We start from the raw sequence: 17,596 nt of genomic DNA, 5'->3' as shown, positions 1-17,596 counted from the left end.
TACCCTCGTCAACATTCCTCGTAACTACTACAAAAAATTCAATAAGGTTTGTCAAACATGACCTTCCACGCACAAATCCATGCTGGCTACTCCTAATCAGATCCTGTCTATCCAGATAATTATAAATACTATCTCTAAGAATACTTTCCATTAATTTACCCACCACTGATGTCAAACTGACAGGTCTATAATTGCCAGGCTTACTTCTAGAACCCTTTTTAAACAATGGAACCACATGAGCAATACGCCAATCCTCCGGCACAATCCCCGTTTCTAATGATATCTGAAAGATCTCCGTCAGAGCTCCTGCTATCTCTACACAAACTTCCCTCAAGGTCCTGGGGAATATCTGGTCAGGACCCGAAGATTTATCCACTTTTAAATTTCTTAAAAGCGCCAGTACTTCCACCTCTTTAATTGTCATAGGTTCCATAACTTCCTTACTTGTTTCCCACAACTTACACCATTCAATATCCTTCTCCTTAGTGAATACCGAAGAGAAGAAATCGTTCAAAATCTCTCCCATCTCCCTCGGCTCCACACATAGCTGACCACCCTGATTCTCTAAGGGACCAATTTTATCCCTCACTATCCTCTTGCTTTTAATATAACTGTAGAAGCCTTTCGGATTTACTTCCACCTTATTTGCCAAACCAAACTCGTAACTTCTTTTAGCTTTTCTAATCTCTTTCTTAAGTTTCCTTTTACATTCTTTATATTCCTCGAGCAATTCCTTTACTCCATGCTGCCTATATCTATTGTAGACATCCCTCTTTTTTCGAACCAAGTTTCTAATATCCCTTGAAAACCATGGCGCTTTCAAACCTTTAACCTTTCCTTTCAACCGAACAGGAACATAAAGATTCTGTACCCTCATAATTTCACCCTTAAATGACCTCCATTTCTCTATTACATCCTTCCCATAAAACAACTTGACCCAATCCACTCTCTCTAAATCCCTGCGCATCTCCTCAAAGTTAGCCTTTCTCCAATCAAAAATCTCAACTCTAGGTCCAGTCCTGTCCTTCTCCATAATTATATTGAAGCTAATGCTATTGTGATCACTGGACCCGAAGTGCTCCCCAACACATACATCTGTCAGCTGACCTATCGCATTCCCTAACAGGAGATCCAACACTGCCCCATCTCTAGTCGGTACTTCTATGTATTGTTGCAAAAAGCTATCCTGCACACATTTCACAAACTCTAAACCATCCAGCCCTTTTACAGAATGAGCTTCCCAATCTATGTGTGGAAAATTAAAATCTCCCACAATCACCACCTTGTGTTTACTACAAATATCTGCTATCTCCTTACACATTTGCTCTTCCAACTCACGCTCCCCATTAGGTGGCCTATAATACACTCCTATCAGTGTTACTACACCTTTCCCATTCCTCAATTCCACCCAAATAGCCTCCCTAGAGGAGCTCTGTAATCTATCCTTCCAAATCACCGCCATAAGATTTTCTCGGACAAGCAATGCAACACCTCCTCCTCTGGTCCTTCCTACTCTATCACACCTGAAGCAACAAAATCCAGGAATATTTAGTTGCCAATCACACCCTTCCTGCAACCATGTTTCACTAATAGCTACAAAATCATAATTCCAGGTATCAATCCACACTTTAAGCTCATCCACCTTTCTTACAATGCTCCTAGCATTAAAATGGATACATTTAAGATACTCTCCACCTCCTCCTCTCTTTTCATCCCTAGCAATGCATTCAAATTTATTATCCTTTTCTTTCTTCTCCCCTACAACTTTGGGCTGAGCGCATCCCTTCTCCATCACCTGCCTTTCCTCCTTCACACACTGTCTACTTACTTGCTCTACTGGTGAACTAACCTCCTCTCCCATAGTTTCCTCAAATTGATTTCCGCCCCCCCCATCTTACTAGTTTAAAGTCTGCCCTGTAGCCCTAGCAAACCTCCCCGCTAGGATATTGGTCCCCCCAGGATTCAAGTGTAACCCGTCCTACTATTCCTACTACTATTCCTTTATTGCACGCATTTCTAATTTCCTGTTTAATGCCATCCCCAACCTCACTACTACTGTTAGGTGGCCTGTACACAACTCCCACTAGCATTTTCTGCCCCTTAGTGTTATGCAGCTCTACCCATATCAATTCCACATCCTCCAGGCTAATGTCCTTCCTTTCTATTGCGTTAATCTCCCCTCTAACCAGCAATGCTACTCCACCTCCTTTTCTTTCCTGTCTATCCCTCCTGAATATTGAATATCCCTGAATGTTCAGCTCCCATCCTTGGTCACCCTGGAGCCATGTCTCTGTGATCCCAACTATATCATATTCATTAATAACTATCTGCACATTCAATTCATCCACCTTGTTACGAATGCTCCTCGCATTGACACACAAAGCCTTCAGGCTTGTTTTTACACTCTTAGCCCTTATACAATTATGTTGAAAAGTGGCTCTTTTTGCTTTTTGCCCTGGATTTGCCTGCCTGCCACTTTTACTTTTCACCTTACTACTTTTTGCTTCTACCCTCATTTTACACCCCTCTGTCTCTCTGCACTTGTTCCCATCCCCCTGCCACATTAGTTTAAAGCCTCCTGAACAGCAGTAGCAAACGCTCCCCCTAGGACATCGGTTCCAGTCCAGCCCAGGTGCAGACCGTCCTGTTTATACCGGTCCCACCTCCCCCAGAACTGGTTCCAATGCCCCAGAAATTTGAATCCCTCCCCCTTGCACCATTTTTCAAGCCACGTATTCATCTGAAATATCCTCCTATTTCCACTCTGACTAGCACGTGGCACTGGTAGTAATCCAGAGATTATTACCTTTGTGGTCTTATTTTTTAGTTTATCTCCTAACTCCCTAAATTCACCTTGTAGGACCTCATCCCATTTTTTTACCTATATCGTTGGTATATGTAATTGTAAATGAAGATGTAATTACTCTCAGAATTATTGCTTCCCTGGCACTGAATGGTTGAAACTCTGCAAAGAAGCAACAGTGATTATTAATTATCTTAAAATCTGCATCGTTTTACCTGAAAGCTCCGAGGCCATGGGAGAAGATGACTAGGGGATATTTTCCATCTGATTTAAATGGGGCGTCCCACTCAGCAGGAACTCTGTATGACCCTGGCAAGAAATCAAAATACTTCAAATGGATTGCTAAGATAAATGATGATGATGATGATGTTGACTCAGGCCTGAGAGGCCAGCGTCGGGCATTTTCATGCCTTACAAGGAGCGGAACGAAAGACTGTGTGGCGCGCCACTCCTCACACAGACGTTTTCGCAGTACCTTTTCTTTATTTTACGAGGTCGAGTTGCAAGCTCAACACTCAACCCGGCATGGATGGAAAGAGTACTCGGGAATGGCCCGAATAGATTCGAACCCGGGAACCTCTGTTCCGGAGTCTGGCGCTAATGTCACTACGCCACCAGCCGACCAAAATAAGATAAAGGTAGAGCTGAAATGTGCTGCCAAGTCATAACATAAGAACATAGTGTAAGAAATAAGTCACTTCATTTGCTTGAATACAAGTGAAAACAATTTTTGAAAAATTTCAATTACTAAGAATAAGACTGGAATTAGAACTCGGTGCTTTAACTCAGTATTATGAAAGATGTATATTCTCCTTTTCTACATAAGCCGATTAAAATAATTGTTAGAAAGCAAGTATCAGTGGCTTGATGTACAGCAAAACGTAATTTAGTTGATTTTTCAAATAATTTCAACTTTAAATAAGAATGGATTGAAATAATCTGATGGGTCAATACATGGAACTGTGAACCATCACAGAGACATGACAGGAATGGCTGCTGGATGTTCTGGGGTTTAAATGTTTCAAAAAGGGACAGGGAGGGAGGGGTTGACTATCGAGTTGGTGAGTGCAAGTCAGAAACAGAAAGGGAGCCATCCTCTGTTGAGAGTTTATTTATTTAGAGATACAGTGCAGAATAGGCCCTACAAGCAACATCACCTCAACAACTCCAATTTAATCCTAACCTATATGACAATGACCAATTAGCCTACCAGGTACGTCTTCGGACTGTGGGAGGAAACTGGAGTGCCGGAGAAAACCCACGTGCAGAGCCCTTACAGATAATGCTGGAATGGAATCCGGCACCCTGAGCTGTAATAGTGTCACGTTAACCACTACTCTACCATGGCACCCAGAGTTTTCTATAGACTTTCCCATTGTAACGGAAGCACCAAGGAACAGATCAGGAGGTTTTGGAACCGACATCTTCCCTAATATTGATTACCAGCTCAGAGCAAATGGTTTAGATAGGGTGGAATTTGTTAAGCAGTGAACCAGGTCAGATATCAGATCTCTCAGTGGGTGAGTGTTTTGGAGATAGTGACGTTAACTCCCTGATCTTTATTATAGCCTTAGACAGAGATAGGAGCAGATGATATGGGAATGTATTTAATTGGTGGGGGGGGGGGGGGGTGGAGAGAAAGGGGAATTATGATGCTATTAGGCAGCAACTTGGGAGCACAAATTGGGAACAGATGTACTCAGGGAAATACACAATGAAAACGTGGAGGTTGTTTAGAGAGTACTTAAAGGGGTTCTGGATAGGTTTGTCCCATTGAGGCAGGGAAAAGGTGGTAGGGTGAAGGAACCACAGTTGGCAAAAGATGTGGAACATCCCATTAAGAGAAAGAGAAAAAACACTTAAGGCTTAGGAAGCAAGGATGAGACAAAGTTTTAGTAAGTTACGAAATAGCCAAGAGGGAACTGAAGAAAGGACGTAAGAAAGCTAGAAGGGGGCATGTAAAGGTGTTGGTGAGTTGGATTAAGGAAAACATCAAGGAGTTCTAAATGTATGTGAGAAACAGGAAGGTGACTAGAGAGTAGGCATGGGATCCAAGGGGACATTACTTTGTGGATCTAGAACTGGCTTGCCCACAGAAGGCAAAGAGTAGTTGTAAACGGGTCATATTCTGCATGGAGGTCGGTCACCAGTGGAGTGCCTCAGGGATCTGTTCTGGGACCCCTACTCTTCGTGATTTTTATAAATGACCTGGATGAGGAAGTGGAGGGATGGGTTAGTAAGTTTGCTGATGACACAAAGGTTGGAGGTGTGGATAGTGTGGAGGGCTGTCAGAGGTTACAACAGGACATTGATTAGATGCAAAACTGGGCTGAGAAGTGGCAGATGGAGTTCAACCCAGATAAGTGTGAAGTGGTTCATTTTGATAGGTCAAATATGATGGCAGAATATAGTATTAATGGTAAGACTTGGCAGTGTGGAGGATCAGAGGGATCTTGGGGTGTAGATCATAGGACACTCAAAGCAGCTGCGCAGGTTGAATCTGTGATTAAGAGGGTGTATGGTGTATTGGCCTTCATCAATCGTGGAATTGAATTTAGGAGTTGAGAGGTAATGTTGCAGCTAAATAGGACCCTGGTTTGACCCCTCTTGGAGTACTGTGCTCAGTTCTGGTCACCTCACTACAGGAAGGATGTGGAAGCCATAGAAAGGGTGCAGTGGAGATTTACAAGGATGTTGCCTGGATTGGGGAGCATGCCTTATGAGAATAGGTTGAGTGAACTTGGCCTTTTCTACTTGGAGCAACGGAGGATGAGAGGTGACCTGGTAGAGGTGTATAAGGTGTTGAGAGGCGTTGATTGTGTGGATAGTCAGAGGCTTTTTCCCAGGGCTGAAATGGTTGCCACAAGAGGACACAGGTTTAAGGTGCTGGGGAGTAGGTACAGAGGAGATGTCAGGGGTAAGTTTTTTACTCAGAGAGTGGTGAGTGTGTGGAATGGGCTGCCGGTAACAGTGGTGGAGGTGGATATGATAGGGTCTTTTAAGAAACTTTTAGATAGGTACATGGAGCTTAGAAAGTCTAGTAATTTCTAAGGTAGGGACATGTGGGCCGAAGGGCCTGTATTGTGCTATAAGTTTTCTATGTTTCTATGATGGAATTTCTGGAGGAACCAACATATTTTCGTTTAGCTCAATGATCCGTCTATTCTCTAAATCTTTTTTGTTTGGCCCTCCATTAAGTGAATAACAACCTTGTCATAAATGTTGAGAGAGTATTTGCTTCCACCACATCTCAAGCTATGCATTCCAGAATCCAACCACCCTCTGCATGAAAAATTGCCCTCTCAGATCCCCTCTATAAAGATTTTTATTAGTAGCCTTTATCTTTCATCATTCTGTAGGTAACTAGGGAAAACAAGCCCAGCCTATCCATCCTCTCCTTTCCATTGGAGTGCTTCAATCTCAGCAACACCTTGGCAAATCTCCTCTGCCCTCTTCCTATAGTCTGGTGACGAGAAGGGAAACAATGCTTCCCTTGTTTCATGGAAACACCATGAAATCCATACATTCATGCAAACCTAAGCACCCAATGCACTTTGGCTTAATTATCCTGTCATTACAATACTGAAGGAGTCAGGTGGTTGTCACTATGTAGCAAGCTCACACTATTTCACAACCAGATGTAGGAGAATTTTCACCCAACTGCAGCAAATGAAAGCTTCGAACTTAACAATGTAAATATCATCGAGCCTTAGTGGAATAGCACACACGTGTCCAATCTATTAGTATTCTGGCATCTAAGTAAGAATACTTAGCATTTTTTCTAAGTAACATTGCCTTGCTTTGGCCAGAATGGTACTGGTGAAACACTGGCACGTAGCGGGCTGCTTACAAAACTAATAAATATCAATGAATCTTAGGGTTGTATATAGTGACATATATGCATTTTGATAAACTTACTTTGAACTATTTGATAAGAAATTAAATAATCCAAACTAACATGTACACACTGCCTGAATACCCTGCCCTCTCTCCAACTCACAGACACATTCTCAACCTGTAATGGTCACATTTAATCTTTTATTGCTATTAATATGACTATTTGTTTTATTTATTGATATGACTGCTTGTTTTATAATGATAGTGTCAGAAATATTAAACCGTCTTGTATAAACACGCACTTTATGTCAACCTGTCATCTTCAGGCCATGCCTCTCAGAGTCTTGTGCTAACTGTATTTTGTGACTGTACATGTTGGATTGTAGCTACATGTGCAGTGTGTGAATATACCATATGTACCGTAGATTCCAGATTATAAGCCGCTACTTTTTTCCCACATTTTGAACAGCTTTGAACTCTGCGGCCTTTAATCCAGAGCGGCTAATACATGGTTTTTTTTCATGCCGCCTCGTAAACATTTTGCCTCGTAACAGTAGACCAATAAAATTGATGAGTAGTTCACAGAGGTCCAATGAAATTGTACGATAAATCAAGCGCACTTTCACAATTAAATTATTGTAAATCAGTCATTTGTACTCACCCTCATCAACATGGAAAACACTCGAAGAAAAGCATTGTGCTGCCTTTATGGCAGTTACTTAGTTTATAATATTTTCGCTTAGTAATTCATTTGTTAGTTAAAGTTAGAAGTGTTTTAACTATATTTGTTTTCTGTACTACATCCCGGGATGCTATGATGTCACACCCGGTTTCGCCGCGTCTTGTGGGATACCGGTTTGCGATAAACGGGAAGGTGGGGGCATTACGCGAGCTCATCAGACCCGAGCTCATCAGACCCGAGCACATTAGACCCGATTAGACCCGATCGCGTTACGCGAGCTCATCAGACCCGAGCACATCAGACCCGAGCACATTAGACCCGATTAGACCCGATCGCGTTACGCGAGCTCATCAGACCCGAGCACATCAGACCCGAGCACATTAGACCCGATTAGACCCGATCGCGTTACGCGAGCTCATCAGACCCGAGCACATTAGACCCGATTAGACCCGATCGCGTTACGCGAGCTCATCAGACCCGATTAGACCCGATCGCGTTACGCGAGCTCATTAGACCCGAGCACATCAGACCCGAGCGAAAACGCTGCTTTTAAGTTAAAGGCGATCAATAACTTTTCCTGGTAGGCTGCAGTATATATATTTTTACCAGTTGCTAGGAGATATTGGAATGTTGTTCGTGCTGTTCAGTAAAAAAGTATATGCAACGTAATTTGTGTTACCGATACGTATGTATATTTAAAAGTAGCCGTATTACAGGCACGGTTCGAAAAAAAGCATTTGCAATATATATTTGTTTGTTACCATATGGATTTAATTAAAAGTTAAAAAATCCTCACGTGTAATATCTTTCTGTGTAAATATCTCATATTACAACGTGGGACACCTGCGGCCGAAAATCAGGTGCGGCCTAAAATCCGGTGCGGCCTGTACAAGTAAAAAATTGATTTTATTTCTAAAATTAGAGCCAGCGGCTTTTAATCAGGTGCGCTCTGTAGTCCGGAATCTACGGTACTTGGTTTTGCACATTGGCAACAGAGGAACAATGTTTCATTTAGTTGTATATGTGTGCATGATTGAATGACAATAAACTTGAATTTAAAATGCTGTAAATGTTTACCAAAGAATGTGGTGTGTAAAAAAAAAGTCAAGAGGGGATTTCAACCAATCCAGATTACTCTCACCAAACAACACTACATAAAATGCTGGAGAAACTCAGCAGGCCACTCAGCATCAAAGGAAAAGAGTAAACAGTTGACATTTTAGGAACTCTCACCATATGTAGCTCAGATTTAGACCCTTAGTAAAAGGCAATCCGTGTGAAGTGCCAGTCATCTTGAAAACTTTATATCCAACAACTAATGTTCAAGAACCATAGATATAAATAGAATGCAAGGAGAATATTTCTTACCATACATATACTTTAAAATATATTCCACAGCTTTTCTGTTGTATTTAAGAAAATCAGCAAGTCCGTTGTAATATTCATCCCTGGGAATCCACAGTGGCTGTTGATTCTTCTCACCCTTATTACAAGGATAGTACAGGCGTAATAAGCATCCCTATTTGGGGAAAAAATAGTTTGACAATACAGTAACACAATAGGAAAAAAGGGAAAATAAATACAACTTAAGGACATTGTATTACACCCATAAAGGAGGCATCTTAACAAGTTCTTGAATGGGCAGGGTAAGAAGTATGTAGAATTAATGCAGGCACGTGGGATTACTATTAAGTAATACAGCATACTATTAAGTATGCTGGTTGGCATAGGTGTGGTAGATCAAAGGGCCTGTTTACTTGTTGTGCAATTCTATTACTCTGTAACATAATATTCAAAGAATTATTATTAGCTTAGTGTAGGTTATAACCTCCTCTACCAAACTGCCCAGAGATCTCTCATCCTTTCATTTTCAATGCATTAGCAATGCTGTCTTAAGTTTTAAGACTACCATTGATTGATTTGTAATGAGGACAATTTAATGTTGTATGAATTATCGATTTATAATTGACATTACGGATATACAAATGGTATCACAATAATGTCCCAGCAAAAAACATTTATGGGCTACCCTTTTCGATCTTTATTACATAACAGCTCAGTTGGATTGACTATCTACATCATTAACCTGGACTAATCCGCACACTTCATTACTTTTGATTTTGGAAAAGATTCAAACAATTGTCAAAGACCTGAACAACAGGAAATACTGTTGCTTCACAGATCCAGTGACCTGTCTGATACTGATCCTGTCTGTGATAGTTTGCCCATTCCCCTCCTTTCTCTCACCACCAAGTACATTCTGGTTTCCTTTCACATGCAAATGACTTGATGATTGGTAGATTAATTTGCCACATAATTTGTTATATCAAATTGTGTCTTGTCTCACTGGGTAGGTGGGGAATTGGGGGGACTGAATTGAAAGGGATGCAAAATGCAAGATGAAATTCCAATAAGTGGGCACTTGATAGGTGGGTGGTACGGATACAGTGAACCAATGAGTTTGTTTCTGTGCTGTACGGCTGTACGATTCTTTTAACACAAAGTGGGGGTGGCGGGGGCAGGTGGAGAAATTCTTTGGTTATTGCAAGGATACGAGAGTAGAATACAGCAGTAGGTTAGATCCCATATGAAGTACTACATCAAATTCTCGTAATGACACTTGAGAGCAGACATGAACTCTGAGAAAATTCCAGGGATAAACACATTTCAACAGCAGGATTAGACTGAAGAAGCTAACATTTTAACTCTCTTATTAACTTTCTTTGCTCTATAGAGTTTTACAATATCATTTTTCTAGCAATAAATAATAATATTGTGTTAAGTTTACCAACTACTTGTTGTGTCAGAATACTAGGTTGATGGATCTTTCATTTACCAGATCTTTGTCCACTCAACCAATCTACATCACTTTGAAGCTTATGTTCTCTTCATAACTTATTATCTGGAAGTTGAAGATTTAGCACTGATTGTCATGGCATTCTACTTAATACCCTTCATCAACTGGGAAGAAACCATTTATACCCATCAAGGTATTTGTTCTCCGGGTAATCTCCTAGTTACACTAATTAGTTAATTCCCACACCAACATCTTTTATTTTTCATAATAATTTCTCATGTAGCACTTAGTCAAAAGCCTTCTGAAAATTAAGTTATTGTACATTAACTAAAACCCTCAATGCCCCATTATGCTGAGCTCTTAACTTTAGTTATGACTAACATATGAGGAGCTTTTGTCGGCTCTTGGATTGTATTCATTAGAGTATAGAAGAATGAGAGGGGATCTCAAAGAAACATTTTGAATGTTGAAAGGGTTGGACAGAGTAGATGTGGAAAGGCTGTTTCCCTTGGTGGGTGAGTACAGGAAAAGAGGTCACAGTCTTAGAATTAGAGGATACCCTAATTAGAGGGTACTGTACAGCTAAAGGAATAACAGTTCTTTGCAACATAATGAAAGAAGGAACTAGACAGCTAAAGGAATAACAGTTCTTTGCAACATAATGAAAGAAGGAACACTGTTCAGTTTTGAAATGCTTAAAGAGAAACACTTGTTAGAAAAACACGATTTTTATTGGTATTTACAGATGCGACAATATGTTAACAAGAAGTTTAAAAATGTAACCAAGGCAAATACATGCTTGATAGAGCTCTTTAGAAAAGCATATAATTCAGATAATGGTAGTAGAATCATTTCAAGCATGTATAAGGGGTTGTCAAATCTTAAAACACATTCGACTTCATACATGAAAACAAAATGGGAGAAGGAAGGAGGGATAATTATATCTGAGGAAGAATGGACAACAATATGGAGATATCAATGGAAGTGTACCAGTTCACAGAAATGGAGGGAGTTTGGATGGAAAAACTTGATATTTTATTACACCCTCTCAGAAATCCCAATATGATAGTAACCTCCCTGTTTGCTGGAGAAATTGTGGAAATCAAATTGCAAATCATTATCATATTTTTTGGGACTGCTCTGTTATCAAAAACTATTGGAGGGGGATACACAATGCCCTACAAGACATCTTTAAATGTGAAATACCCTTAGAGAGTAAGACCATATATTTTGGATATATACCTCAAGAATGGTTGAAAAGAGATAAATATTTAATGAATATATTGTTGGTGGCTGGTAAAAAGACTCTTTCTAGCAAATGGTTATCACAGGAGAGCCCAACTTTAAATACATGGATGGAAATTACAATGGACATTTACAAAATGGAGAAGATAACAGCGTCTGTTGATCATAGGCTGGAACAATTTGATTCATACTGGGGAAAATGGTTTAACTACATAATGCCTCATAGGCCTGATTTTATTCTCACAAATCAATGAATATGTTGTAAAAAAAAAGATCACTCCCTACTTGTACATAGTTCTTTCCTTTTGCTTGTTTTTTCTTTCCACTCTTTTCTATAAGTGTATACCTCAGATCAATACTTTGTGGAGATTTGTGATATATATGATTATATGATATATATGTACAATGTCTGAAATACATCTTATGGAAATGTTTGTTTGATGATGAACTTCAATAAAAAAATAAATGACCAAAGAAAAAAATTAGAGGGTACCCATTTAAAACAGAGATGAGGAGAAATTTTTTTAGACAGAGGGTCATGGATTTATGGAATACGTTGCCACATACAGCTGTGGAGGCCCAATCATTGAGGGTTTTTAAGGAGGTGATTGACAGGTATCTAATTAGTCAGGGTATCAAGGGATATGGGAAAAAAAGCCTGAAATTGGAACTAGACGGGAGAATAGTTCAGCTCATGGTGGAGTGGCGGAGCAGACTCGATGGGCCGAATGGCCTGCTTCTGCTCCTTTGTCTTGTGATCTTGTGAATTAGGTATTTCTTTATTGATTACATTCGGTTAGAATTGAAGCTTTTTGAGAATTCATTACATCAAACATTGAAGACAAAATTAAATGAATGAAGGACCTTATTCCTTGGAATGTTGAAGATTGTGGGGAGATGTGATAGAGGTATACATATTATGAAGGGTATAGATAGGGTAAATACAAGCATATTTTTTTCCATTGTGGTTGAGTGGGACTACAACCAGAGGCCATGGGTTAAGGGTGACGGTAGAAAAGTTTAAGGGGAACATGAGGGGAAACTTCTTCACTCAGAAGGTTGTGAGAGTGTGGAATGAGCTGCCAGTGCAAGTGGTGCATACAAACTTGATTTCAATATTTAAGAGAAATATGGATAGGTACATGGATGGTAGGGGTATAGAGGGCTATGGCCCCAGTACAGATAGATGGCAATTTAAATGTTTCGGCATAGACTAGATGGGCTGAAGGGGCTGTTTCTGTGCTGTTCTTTTCTATGACTCCAAGTTTAATAACATTAAATATGTCCTTACTATTCATTTCCTACACATGATAATATTCTTTTCAGCAACTGACAAAAGTGTTTTTTTGGTTTGTGTTTTGAGACAGCTTTGTGCTTACAGGTTGCTATCGATGCAATGCTCCTCAGACAGGATGAAGAGGTCAATACTCCCCAATGCCATTAGGCTTTACAATTCAACCGCCAGGAGTAAGATATGTTAAAGTGCCGGGGTTGATTGTATTTAATGCATCTAAGTAAACTACTTAAGAACTTTTTAAAAGCTATTATTAATGCTTTTTGAGAGAGTGATTTAGATGCATATCATATTTTTACTGAGTAATTTATGTAATTAGTTTTGCTAAAACAAGTGTATGGGACATTGGAAAAAATGTTGAATTTCCCCATGGGGATGAATAAAGTATCTATCTATCTATCTATCTATCTATCTATTTGGATTTTACATGTAATGTAGCTCCTCACCTGAATTGTGTGATCAGCCATAATATCTATACATCCAACAAGATGTGGTCCTTTTCCAGCAGGGATCTCAAGGCAATGGCTGCCACCATGACCCATATTCTGCTTAACTATAAAATCTGTAAGAAAAATATTTTTGAATTAGATTCACTAGTTATGCTGCTAATTGCATTCCATTCTTCAACCATCGTCTGCATGAAAATTTTCCCTCTCAGATCCCCTCTAAAACCACAGTTCTTCTGACTGAATACCTTGACAACATTTACATAGCCGAAATTCATTAACTTCATCGCTAAAAGGCAGCCAATTTTTCTGATTAAGTTTATCAATAGATCATACTGCTCTAATGATTAGTAGCAGCTGCATAGAAAACTGCTCTGAATTCTTTTCATTTTTCAGTCTGAACATTACTGGCAAGACCAGCATTTGCTGACCTTGGGAAGGTGGCATTAAGTCACTTCCTTGAACTGCTGCAGTCCACCTGTTGAAGGGACTTTCATAGTGGCCTTGAGAAAGCAGTTCCAGAATTTACTGTAGATCCAATGACAATGAAGGACCAGCAATAAATTTCCAGGTGCTGATAGTATGCAACCTAGGGGGTGATCTGCAGTTGGTGATCCCATATGCCTGAAGCCGTTTTTCTTCCTGGTGGTATTTTGTAGATGGTGCACTGGTAGTAGAGGGAATGAATATGTAGGATCTTCAAAAGTGTTGAGGTTCTCGAGTTGTTCTCATCGAGATAATGGATTGCACTCCATCACGTTCCTCAGGCATGCTTTGTCATGCTGAAAAGGCTCTAGTGTCAGGAGACAAGTCATTCACCTACACACTAGAGCAGAAAATTATAGACTGTATGGGAGGCCAGCACTAAGTCCAGAGAGAATTCCTAACCCTACAAATGAGGAGATGGATAAACCTGTTACGTGAAGGGCCACTAACAGCCAATAAACAAGCACTAACCTTGTCATTTGAATAAGGCTATTGAACACTAAAAAAAAGATTGTTTTTAAAAAAAAGTGAATTTGAAATCACAAACAATGTTTAATTTTGATGTTTTTTGTTAGGTAGATATCAGCCGTTTTTAAAAAATAATTCTGGTCAGGGGCATTTAGAAATACTGGCCAAGACCTTCTGATGGCAAAACTTGTCAAAGGCCTACCAGGGTACTTCATGAGAGGGGATCTCTGGTTGCACTGCCTATAAACAAGATGCTGTTCACTCAACTGCTCTAGAGGGCCACAAGGATCTCAGAAGCCACCAGGTCACTAAAATATAAGAGTGACATTCCCACAGGAGGGAAAGGAAAAATGCAGTGTGGGTTGATAATAGCACAGCTCATTGTTGAAATTGATCTAATTATCAAAATAAAGGAACAGCTGAAAATTATGCAGAAGATGCTGGGAATCTGAAATGGAAGCAGAAAATGGTTTTGTCCCATTAACTGCTTAACAGAAGCAGTTAATGGGACAAAACCCACTCATTTAGAGAGCAAATTCCAGTTATTAGCACAAAGGACTGATAATAGGAGAAGGAACAGGCCATTCAATCCCTTGAGTTTGCTCTGCCAGCCAATCAGACAAGGGCTGATCTTCAACCTCAGCTCCATTTTCCTACATTATTCTTTCACGCCTTGATTCTTTTATTATCCAGAAATCTCCCATGCAAACAACAAGCTCATTTTTATAAGCTTCTGGGGGTAGAGAATATGAAAAAAAATTACCACACAGTGAAATTTCTCATTTCAGTCTGGAATAGCGTATCATTTACTTGGATATTGTAAACGCTGGTTCTCGATATCTGTCAACGATGAAAAACCTCCTCCCAATATCTAGCATCAGGAGCCCTATAAATTATTTCAATGCTTCTAAGAGGTCATGTTCTAAGCTCTGGCAAGTAGAAGCATGGTCTACTTAAAACTTACTGCAGGTGACAGACCGCCAACCCAAGATGTAAATAATCCTTTTTTATGTTAAAAACACCAAAATTGCATACAATAATCCTCTCGTGGTTCTATAAAGATCTTACACAATTGTAGTAAGAGCTTTAGTCTTTATTCCATGATTTAAGTATGCGAGTGATGTTTAATTTGCCTTCATAATTGCCTGTTGTGCCAATATTTGCTTACAAAGACACCCATGTCAATTTGACTATCAAAATTATCAATTTAAAAAATGTTCAGTACTTCTGATTTTCCTCCTGGGCATAATCTCACATTTTTATCTAATTTAATACTCCCTCTTCAATGTTGCTGCCCCGTCATTTTGCTTGAAGCTCTTTGCATTCAGTTAATTTTGTGCCATCAGAAAATTTGGAAGCCAAAGTCAATTTAGTCACCAAAGCCAATATATTAACCAAGATTGCGAATAGCTGGAACTCAATCACTGATTTCTACAGTACCCACTAATGATAGGCTGTCTATTTAAAAAGGAACTGTTAATTCCTACTCTTTGATTACTGTCTGTTAATCAGGTCTCCCAATTCAACCACATACAGAACCTTACAATAAGCTTTCCAACATTCCAAATACACATAGGATTCCCCCTCATTTTTCTACCAATTACTCCTTCAAGACCCCAATAGTTAAATATGATTCAGAGTATCTTTTTTCCAATCATTTTCCAAGTATCTTGATATCACATCTTTTATTACATACTCCATTGTTTTCTAGTCCACCAATGTTAGGTTAACAAATCAGTAGTTCACTACTTTCTTTAAAAAGAGGCCACATTTTTAAGAGAGAGAGAAACTCACAGGTTGACAAATTTAAGCCTCTGTACTTCTGACTTGAAAAACGGATTAAGTTGTGTATGTTCTAAATGACAAGATAGAAAGAATAGATTATTTTAATGTTATTGCAAAACAAAAAAAGAAACAATGCTAGGTACAACATTTGAGGAAAGCTAGGCTGGTCTTGGAAGATGGTACATTGCAGACTTACCAAAATGATATCCGAATTCCAAGAATAACAAGAATATAATAAACCAGAAAAGTATTTGCTGCAATTTGTAACATCAAAGTCAATTTAAGTTTGCAAAAGTGAGAAATAAGGCAGATAGAAAGAACGATTTCTACGACAACAAGAAACAAAATACTGAAAATGCTGAAAAAATTAGAAAACATTAGAAGATCAAGTTGGAGTCAAAGATTAATGAGGGTAGTTTAAAAAAATGAGAACCTGATTTTTCAGGAGTGAAATTAGGGAAGGCTTCTATATGCAGAAAATGCTTGGAAAATTCTTCCTCAAACAGCAATTGCTGGTATAAAAGCAAAATTCTGGAAATGCTCACCAGGTCAGGCAGCACCTATGGAGAAAAATATGCAGTTGATTGTCCAGTTCAACAGAACTTGAGATGTGAAAAGAACATCTTAGTTGTAGAGACTGGGGATGAAATAGATAGGACAAAGGATATATCTGCATTGTTCTATGTCCACAGACACCCTTAATATGCTACTCATTACTCAGAAGCATACCCTTAATATGCTTCTCTCTCCGTATTCACTCCTCCCTCACCCATCCACTTCCCTCTTCACCTGTCATCTGCCAGCTTGAACTTCCTCCCCTCCCCCTCTTATTCTGGCACCTGGCCCCTTCTTTTCCAGTCCTTAAGGGTCTCAGCCTGAAACACTGACTGCTTAGTTCCCTCCATAGATGCTACCTGACTTGCTGAATTCCTCCATCATTTGTATGTGTTGCTCAAGATTTCCAGCATCAGCAGAATCTCACAACATCTCCATTATTTGTTTTTCCTCTCTCTCCAACTACCCTGACTAATTTATCATACTGAGAGCTTGAACTCTCAGAACACATTTTAAATAGATTAAAAGATACCACGCCATTATTCAAAGAGGAGTAAGAAATGTCTGTCTGGTTTCAATGGTAGTTAGAAGTAGAATTACCAATAAAATGGCCTGTGGGTATATACAGTAACAATTTAAGTATTTAAAAGACCTGCAAATTTATTCAGTATTGTGTAAATTACTGTTGATGACACAAAGGCTGGAGGTTGGGGGTGTTGTGGATAGTGTGGAGGGTTGTCAGAGGTTACAGTGGGACATCGATAGGATGCAGAACTGGGCTGAGAAGTGGCAAATGGACTTTAACCCAGATAAGTGTGAAGTAGTTCATTCTGGTAGGTCAAACTTGAAGACAGAATATAATATTGACGGTAAGATTCTTGGCAGTGCAGAGGATATGAGAGATCTTGGGGTACATGCCTATTGGACACTCAAAGCTGCTGCACAGGTTGACTATGTTGTTAAGAAGACGTATGATGTGTTGATATTCATCGGTCGTAGGATTGAGTTCAAGAGCCATGAGGGAATGTTACAGCTATATAAGACCTTGGTCAGACTCCACTTGGGGTACTGTGTCAGTTCTGGTCACCTCACTACAGGAAGGATGTGGATACTATAGAGAGAGTGCTCAGAGGAGATTTACAAGGATGTTGCCTGGATTGGAGAGAGTACCTTATGAGAACAGGTTGAGTGATCTTGC

At 39.6% G+C, this 17,596-nt stretch overlaps 1 protein-coding gene across 10 annotated transcripts in view; it reads right to left on the bottom strand.

The window, feature by feature from the left end:
- The window catches only part of pla2g7 (phospholipase A2, group VII (platelet-activating factor acetylhydrolase, plasma)), a 92,852-nt gene that overhangs the window by 68,270 nt on the left and 6,986 nt on the right, over positions 1–17,596 (bottom strand). For 8 of the 10 annotated variants that reach the window (XM_073056966.1, XM_073056962.1, XM_073056968.1 and 5 more), the window contains 4 exons: positions 15,853–15,913; positions 13,105–13,220; positions 8,691–8,841; positions 3,019–3,112 (listed from right to left, as the gene is read on the bottom strand). In XM_073056966.1, coding sequence (XP_072913067.1) covers positions 3,019–3,112; positions 8,691–8,841; positions 13,105–13,200 — 341 coding nt within the window. In that variant the 5' untranslated portion in view covers positions 13,201–13,220; positions 15,853–15,913. Of the gene's footprint in view, positions 1–3,018; positions 3,113–8,690; positions 8,842–13,104; positions 13,221–15,852; positions 15,914–16,276; positions 16,311–17,596 lie in introns of those variants that run through there. The other 2 variants (XM_073056969.1, XM_073056963.1) reach the window with 2 other exon arrangements.

Source organism: Hemitrygon akajei, chromosome 9 (genome assembly GCF_048418815.1).
Source record: "Hemitrygon akajei chromosome 9, sHemAka1.3, whole genome shotgun sequence".
In the NCBI taxonomy this organism is placed as follows: Eukaryota; Metazoa; Chordata; class Chondrichthyes; order Myliobatiformes; family Dasyatidae; genus Hemitrygon; species Hemitrygon akajei.
The sequence above is the reverse complement of the archived record's forward strand: the minus strand, read 5'-3'. Positions and strand labels throughout refer to the sequence as shown.